This window comes from Xenopus tropicalis, chromosome 4, assembly GCF_000004195.4.
Source record: "Xenopus tropicalis strain Nigerian chromosome 4, UCB_Xtro_10.0, whole genome shotgun sequence".
Classification (NCBI taxonomy): domain Eukaryota; kingdom Metazoa; phylum Chordata; class Amphibia; order Anura; family Pipidae; genus Xenopus; species Xenopus tropicalis.
Genome location: NC_030680.2, coordinates 15,200,564 through 15,209,433, shown reverse-complemented (window position 1 = coordinate 15,209,433; position 8,870 = coordinate 15,200,564). Strand labels below are relative to the sequence as shown.

At 39.0% G+C, this 8,870-nt stretch overlaps 1 protein-coding gene across 1 annotated transcript in view; it reads right to left on the bottom strand.

Annotated features, from left to right (window-relative positions):
* Window positions 1–2,684: 2,684 nt before the first annotated feature.
* The window catches only part of abtb2 (ankyrin repeat and BTB domain containing 2), an 80,816-nt gene continuing 74,630 nt past the window's right edge, over window positions 2,685–8,870 (bottom strand). The window contains 3 exon segments of the mRNA NM_001375264.1: window positions 2,685–3,054; window positions 4,620–4,733; window positions 5,357–5,425. Coding sequence (NP_001362193.1) covers window positions 2,857–3,054; window positions 4,620–4,733; window positions 5,357–5,425 — 381 coding nt within the window. The 3' untranslated portion in view covers window positions 2,685–2,856.

The following is an 8,870-nucleotide window of genomic DNA, read 5'->3' as shown; positions in this document are numbered from 1 at the left end:
AACTGGTTGGAATACTAGAGAAGTATGGCCCTAACCTGTCCCATAATAATGTCCAGTGGTGCCCAGTTAGACCAAAGTTCTGATGGCACTCATTAAAAGGCACTTCTCAGGTGGTTTTGGTATAGGGAATATATTAAATTAGGGCTATAGATGTGGCATTTTGGTGACCATGGCACACTCCGCTTTAAAAAGGGATTGTTCACCTTTAAGTTAACTTTTAGTATGTTATAGAATGGCTAATTCTAAGCAACTTTTCAGTTGGTCCTCATTTTTTCTTTTTTATAGTTTTCCATTTATTTGCTGCCTTCTTCTCCCTCATTCCAACGTTCAGATGGGGGTCACTGACCCCCTATTGCTCAGCAAGCCTGCAACTTTATTGTTACTGTTTCTTTTTATAACTTACCTTTCTATTCAGGCACTCTCCTGATCATATTCCAGTCTCTTAGTAAAATCAATGCCTGATTGCTATGGTAAGAGCTGCTACATAAAAAGCTAAATAATAAAAAAAAAATTACACTTGGACCCTAGCAACCAAATAACAGCAGAAACGCCAAACTGGAGAGCGCCTGAACTGAAAGCGAAATAACCGAAAAACTACAAATAATGACAAATGAAGGCTAAATGCAAATTGTCAGAATATCGCTGTATATATGATGCTAAAAGTTAACTCAAAGGTGGATAACCCCTTTAATGGTCGGACAGCTGGCAATGTGACCCATAACATTGCCTGCTGGGGCTTCCATAGTCTGCATGGGTGGTCCTGTGCGGCCCCCTGTCCGGTCAGTGCTGTTATAGTGTCCTTGCCTCCCAGGAAGGAAACATAAGCCCTTCTAGCACAAAAACAATAAGAAGATGAGTTTGCAAGCAGTAAGTAGGTGGCTGTGATTTTACTCGTTGGGTGGCAGGCCTGTGACCTTAGCCTGTAAATAGGCATTGGGTGGGCACATGGGTGACCGATCCGCTATATTGCCATCTGCTCGCTGCTTAGAGAAGGAAAGTCCTCCAATAAGGATTAATTATATTTTAGTTGGGATCAAGTACAGGTACTGTTTTATTATTACAGAGAGAAGGGAATCATTTAACCATTAAATAAACCCAATAGGGCTGTTCTGCCCCCAATAAGGGGTAATTATATCTTAGTTGGGATCAAGTACAGGTACTGTTTTATTATTACAGAGAAAAGGGAATCATTTAACCATGAAATAAACCCAATAGGGCTGTTCTGCCCCCAATAAGGGGTAATTATATCTTAGTTGGGATCAAGTACAGGTACTGTTTTATTATTACAGAGAAAAGGGAATCATTTAACCATTAAATAAACACAATAGGACTGTTCTGCCCCCAATAAGGGGTAATTATATCTTAGTTGGGATCAAGTACAGGTACTGTTTTATTATTACAGAGAAAAGGGAATCATTTAACCATGAAATAAACCCAATAGGGCTGTTCTGCCCCCAATAAGGGGTAATTATATCTTAGTTGGGATCAAGTACAGGTACTGTTTTATTATTACAGAGAAAAGGGAATCATTTAACCATTAAATAAACCCAATAGGGCTGTTCTGCCCCCAATAAGGGGTAATTATATCTTAGTTGGGATCAAGTACAGGTACTGTTTTATTATTACAGAGAAAAGGGAATTATTTAACCATTAAATAAACCCAATAGGGCTGTTCTGCCCCCAATAAGGGGTAATTATATCTTAGTTGGGATCAAGTACAGGTACTGTTTTATTATTACAGAGAAAAGGGAATCATTTAACCATTAAATAAACCCAATAGGGCTGTTCTGCCCCCAATAAGGGGTAATTATATCTTAGTTGGGATCAAGTACAGGTACTGTTTTATTATTACAGTGAAAAGGGAATAATTTAACCATGAAATAAACCCAATAGGGCTGTTCTGCCCCCAATAAGGGGTAATTATATCTTAGTTGGGATCAAGTACAGGTACTGTTTTATTATTACAGAGGAAAGGGAATCATTTAACCATTAAATAAACCCAATAGGGCAGTTCTATATATATAGAATTTTTTTTGTAACACAGCTATCCCTTTGAAATCTCAAGGATTTTGTACCTTATTGAGTAACTTTAATCAATGAATTTACCAGTCATGCCGTTGCTTCTTTTTAGTACATTTCGCTCACCCGTTTGATGGAAATCCTTGCTTTATTTGTTAATAAATTCCAAATACTCATTTTTTTTTTTTTTTTACATCACAAAACAATTAGAGATTTTACATCTGGGACCGTTCCCGTTCCTCTGCCCCAACGCCTTATGATCTCTTGAGCTGGCAGCTGTGTGACAGCATGACAAGTCACATGATCCCATGCCAGTGATAGCTGGTGGGCCATAGGCTCATTAGCCCAGATTTATAAGGTGCAAAATTATTGGCCCCCCCCACCATCGCTTCAATATTGGTATCTTATATGGCAAACGGAGCATCTAATACAGGCATGGGCAAGTAGTGGGCCCCACAGATGCTGTAGAACTACTATATCCAGCAAGCCCAGGAGGATTATGGGATATCTGGACTACTGTCGTACCATCCTTCCGCTGTACCATTCTGTTCTAAGGGGTTCCAAAGGTTTATTCTGATACAAAGAGCTTTTGTTTTGAGCCTACTTGTTCCTTAATACTGTACAAATGAACTCAATCTCTATCTATACAGATAATTAGATAAAGTCCGTTAATCCAGGAGACCATTTATACCAAAAACTTGGTCCAGGGTTCTGCCTCTCAGTTGATTTTGATCTGGTCTGCTCTCTTTGGGTTTGATTGATGGTAATAGGTCAGAGCAACTTAAGCGTAATTCTCTGCCTATTTCATACAGGGTTTATGGAAACTCTACCACCGGGTCAAACGCGAGACGATATATAGACGTTCTTTATGCGGCTGGACAGGGTCTCCTGCAAGTCCGTCAGGGTTTCCAGCCCCTGTACTTTGCTATTGCGTCCGTGTATAAGCTGTTTAAAGGAATCCTGCTCCAGGAGAGTCTTCATGTTTTGTAGGAAGAATCCCTCGCAGTAAAGAGCCAGTTCTGGCGCATTGTGGATCTGCAGAACAAAAAGACCCACCTTGTTTATTAAGTAGCCATTGGGAAGCAAGGGAACACTTCAAATTAAGGAACCTTATAAGATTTTGCAAGGGCAAATCATAAAAAGTAGTGGTGGGGTCTGCATATGGCACCCACATGTAGAGTCTTGAGTGACTTGGGCCGCCCTTGGCAAGCAACACTTCTAGCAAGGGCTTACCCATGGCCCATCACCCTCACATCAAGCACTTCCTAGCAAGGGCTTACCCATGGCCCATCACCCTCACATCAAGCACTTCCTAGCAAGGGCTTACCCATTGGCCCATCATCCAGACATCAAGCACTTCCTAGCAAGGGCTTACCCATTGGCCCATCACCCTGACATCAAGCACTTCCTAGCAAGGGCTTACCCATTTGCCCATCATCCTGACATCAAGCACTTCCTAGCAAGGGCTTACCCATTTGCCCATCATCCTGACATCAAGCACTTCCTAGCAAGGGCTTACCCATTTGCCCATCACCCTGACATCAAGCACTTCCTAGCAAGGGCTTACCCATTTGCCCATCATCCTAGCATAAAGCACTTCCTAGCAAGGGCTTACCCGTTTGCCCATCATCCTCGCATAAAGCACTTCCTAGCAAGGGCTTACCCATTTGCCCATCATCCTAGCATAAAGCACTTCCTAGCAAGGGCTTACCCGTTTGCCCATCATCCTCGCATAAAGCACTTCCTAGCAAGGGCTTACTCATTGGCCCATCATCCTAGCATAAAGCACTTCCTAGCAAGGGCTTACCCATTGGCCCATCATCCTAGCATAAAGTACTTCCTAGCAAGGGCTTACCCATTGGCCCATCATCCTAGCATAAAGCACTTCCTAGCAAGAGCTTACCCATTGGCCCATCATCCTAGCATAAAGTATTTCCTAGCAAGGGCTTACCCATTGGCCCATCATCCTAGCATAAAGCACTTCCTAGCAAGGGCTTACCCATTGCCATAGCTGCTTATGGTAGTGGCCTGTGAGTTCCTCACAAGGGATCCTCACTAGTAGGGATTTGTTATGATAAAGAACTGAACTTATTTTAATTATTTTATATTCATTATCCTCGGTGTTGAACTGGGGTGTCCGGGACTGGCACCTTGGGGAACCCTCCAACCCAGTGGTGACCTATTCTAGACTCTGCCATCCCCACACACTCACATTGTGTACCTTCTATTCACTCCTCTCTGCTGTAATCAGGGGTGGGGGAGCCAGGAGTGAGCCTGGGTTAGCAGGGGCTACAAGGTCGGGACACACTAAGTTTTTTCCTGGTGTCCTGCTGTCCCAGTCTGACCCTGATTATCCTCTACCTATTCTGGTGCCTTGCCTGGCCTCCTTGTGATATTTAAGTGTTTGCATCTCTGATCAGGAGCTTTCTGGCCAAAAGGGATAGTTACTATCATATTCATCTATGGTTGAAGGCAGAACAACCATGGATGACAGAAGAACTGTCTGGAGCTTCTAGGAGAGCCTCAAACATCCAATATTAATGGTTGCCAAGTGCTTCTATGATGGCATGGGTGAGGTTTTGGGGAAGAGAGGCTCTCACCTTTGCGTATTTGTAGATGCTGACGGCATTATCTGTGTTGATGCTGTGGGAGCAGATGATCTCACAATGTCGCTGCAGGGCATCGAGCTGGAACTGACTGGCCGCTGAAAGGAGCTGTGTAAAGAAACCAGAAACCTATGAGATGGCATGAATACAGCATGCAAGTCTAGATTGACTAAACTACCATCGTTTGTAAGTTTTGAGCTTACAGGCCCCAAGTGGGCGTTTACATATACCGGGGACTTGCCCCATACTCATGGATAACTCAATTCTGGGCTTCTCAGAAGAAACTCTACTACAATGTCTTGCCAGAAGGATACAGGGTTGGTGCACACCAAAGCTATTGGGAACAGATGCAAGGATATTGCTACTATGTGATAAAGAAGTGCAATGGGCTGTGTAATTTACAGCAAACCAGGGAATTCTACACGGTGCCATGGGAGGACTGGTGAGAGGTTAAGAACGTAAGGTCCCCCAGAAGCCACAGGGTCTATTACTAAACTAGGAGGATATTGCTATGTTATAGGTGTATAGGGGTGGTTAGTACAATTTTCAACAGTGTGAAATGTTACAGTAAAATTCTATGTCATACTCTAATTCTCATTGGTTACTAATGGTAGCAATTTGGATGCCATGCCGTAAACAGACTGACATGTGAAATGGCATTAATACAACATAGCCCCAAACCTATCACACCAGTCACCAACAGTAATAACAATATCTCTGTTTTCCTTTACCTCTAAAACAGCAGCCATGGGGACTTTAATTGACTCCGTTCCTCCATAATACAAGTACTGCATCAGCATCTGCAAGGAAGACCATTATAACAGGTTCAGACATGAGCATCCTCCAACCATCAAAGTGTCAACTCATACAGGTTTCTAGACAATTGGCTATCCTACTGGAGCAATGAAGCCAGTATCAGTATCTTATAAACACAGCTGTCTGGACCTTATTGGGCACACAAGTACTTTATGAGATAGAACCTATGAGACAGGAAGTATTTGGGTTTCCATAACGTTTTACAGAATCAGAGAACCATTCATTGAACCCTATACAAGCTTATGACTGAGCCGTATTTGTACTGGAGGATACTAAGACTTCTAGGTCATCCAGATACTAAAGGTAAGACTTTAGGACCCATGCATAATGATTTTTTTTTTTTATCTTGGCCAAAAAGGTGCTCTTCTACCCATGGTGTTGTATTGTGCCAGCAAACCAAACCTTCACCCTAATAAGAGTACAGAGAACTATGGCTTTTGGAAGAGCCTAAGGCAGTGGAGGCTACCAATGGGTGGAGAATAGAGACATTTGACTAAGATCTCCTAAGGTCCGGCTCAGTTGGGTCTTTAATGTCTGGCTCTTAGAAAAGGGCAACGCTCTCTCAGAGCTGGTCTCCATGGAGATTTCAATGACTTCATAATCAGTAAAAAAAAATGCCTAAGGCAGTGGAGGCTACCAATGGGTGGAGAATAGAGACATTTGACTAAGATCTCCTAAGGTCCGGCTCAGTTGGGTCTTTAATGTCTGGCTCTTAGAAAAGGGCAACGCTCTCTCAGAGCTGGTCTCCATGGAGATTTCAATGACTTCATAATCAGTAAAAAAAATGCTTGTTTTTCTGAACAAAAGCCAGAAAATCACAAAAATGCCTCCTCCTCCTCTTCCAGTTCAAAGACTTGTGCCGATGCCAGCAGTACCTCATTTCCAGGGACAGTTCCATTTTGGAATATTTTTTCCACATGTTGCCAGGTGTTGGCTTCGGCATATTGCAATGTTTTAATCAAAGCGCCCATATGAATGACATCAAAAGAATAAGCCAGTTTAAAGAACCTTCCTCCTCTGAGCTCCAGACATACCTGACCAACCGTCTGCTTCAGACTTTTACAGAGCCTATTAGAGCTAGAAGCTTCTATGATATCCAGTGTCATAGATTTCTTATTCTAATACTCAATATCTGACCAATTTATGGCTGGAAAGAAGTCAACCAACCATCTTTTTAGCTGATAAATGTCTTTAGTTTTAAGGTTTGGTTGCATATCTTTGATTCCAGCCTCCAGGGGAATTAAAGAATGGAAAATAATATGGCTAGAAAAGTATTTTATACACTGAAGTTAATATACCAGCCCAATAATAGTAATGATCAAGGCTCCCCTTGGATCTGGTTAGGCCATCTTTAGTGCGTCGGTGGCACTGCACATGCTCAATGGGCTTTGGGCGGCTGTTGGGAAGCTGAGCTTAGGGGGCATGGGAAATCCTCAATTGGAAAATGAGGTTCATCTGGCATAGAAGTTGATGCTACAGGGCTGATTATTAAATTCTAAAGCAGGACGTCCTAGTTTGTGAGGTGCCATGCAATATGACTGAATTATTTACTAATAGGCCTTGTATTGTGACAGTTATAGTGTATATATACTGTATATAGTGACAGTTATAGTGTATATATACTGTATATAGTGACAGTTATTGTGTATATATACTGTATATAGTGACAGTTATAGTGTATATATACTGTATATAGTGACAGTTATAGTGTATATATACTGTATATAGTGACAGTTATAGTGTATATATACTGTATATAGTGACAGTTATAGTGTATATATACTGTATATAGTGACAGTTATAGTGTATATATACTGTATATAGTGACAGTTATTGTGTATATATACTGTATATAGTGACAGTTATAGTGTATATATACTGTATATAGTGACAGTTATAGTGTATATATATACTGTATATAGTGACAGTTATAGTGTATATATATACTGTATATAGTGACAGTTATAGTGTATATATATACTGTATATAGTGACAGTTATAGTGTATATATATACTGTATATAGTGACAGTTATAGTGTATATATATACTGTATATAGTGACAGTTATAGTGTATATATACTGTATATAGTGACAGTTATAGTGTATATATACTGTATATAGTGACAGTTATAGTGTATATATACTGTATATAGTGACAGTTATAGTGTATATATACTGTATATAGTGACAGTTATAGTGTGTATATATACTGTATATAGTGACAGTTATAGTGTATATATACTGTATATAGTGACAGTTATTGTGTATATATACTGTATATAGTGACAGTGATAGTGTATATATACTGTATATAGTGACAGTTATAGTGTATATATACTGTATATAGTGACAGTTATAGTGTATATATACTGTATATAGTGACAGTTATAGTGTATATATACTGTATATTGTGCCTGTTATAGTGTATATATACTGTATATAGTGACAGTTATAGTGTATATATACTGTATATAGTGACAGTGTTAGTGTATATATACTGTATATAGTGACAGTTATAGTGTATATATACTGTATATTGTGCCTGTTATAGTGTATATATACTGTATATAGTGACAGTTATAGTGTATATATACTGTATATAGTGACAGTGTTAGTGTATATATACTGTATATAGTGACAGTTATAGTGTATATATACTGTATATAGTGACAGTGTTAGTGTATATATACTGTATATAGTGACAGTTATAGTGTATATATACTGTATATTGTGCCTGTTATAGTGTATATATACTGTATATAGTGACAGTTATAGTGTATATATACTGTATATAGTGACAGTTATAGTGTATATATACTGTATATTGTGCCTGTTATAGTGTATATATACTGTATATAGTGACAGTTATAGTGTATATAGACTGTATATAGTGACAGTTATAGTGTATATAGACTGTATATAGTGACAGTTATAGTGTATATATACTGTATATAGTGACAGTTATAGTGTATATAGACTGTATATAGTGACAGTTATAGTGTATATATACTGTATATTGTGACTGTTATAGTGTATATATACTGTATATTGTGCCCGTTATAGTGTATATATACTGTATATAGTGACAGTGATAGTGTGTATATACTGTATATAGTGACAGTTATAGTGTATATATACTGTATATAGTGACAGTTATAGTGTATATATACTGTATATAGTGACAGTTATAGTGTATATATACTGTATATAGTGACAGTGATAGTGTGTATATACTGTATATAGTGACAGTTATAGTGTATATATACTGTATATAGTGACAGTTATAGTGTATATATACTGTATATAGTGACAGTTATAGTGTATATATACTGTATATAGTGACAGTTATAGTGTATATATACTGTATATAGTGACAGTGATAGTGTGTATATACTGTATATAGTGACAGTTATAGTGTATATATACTG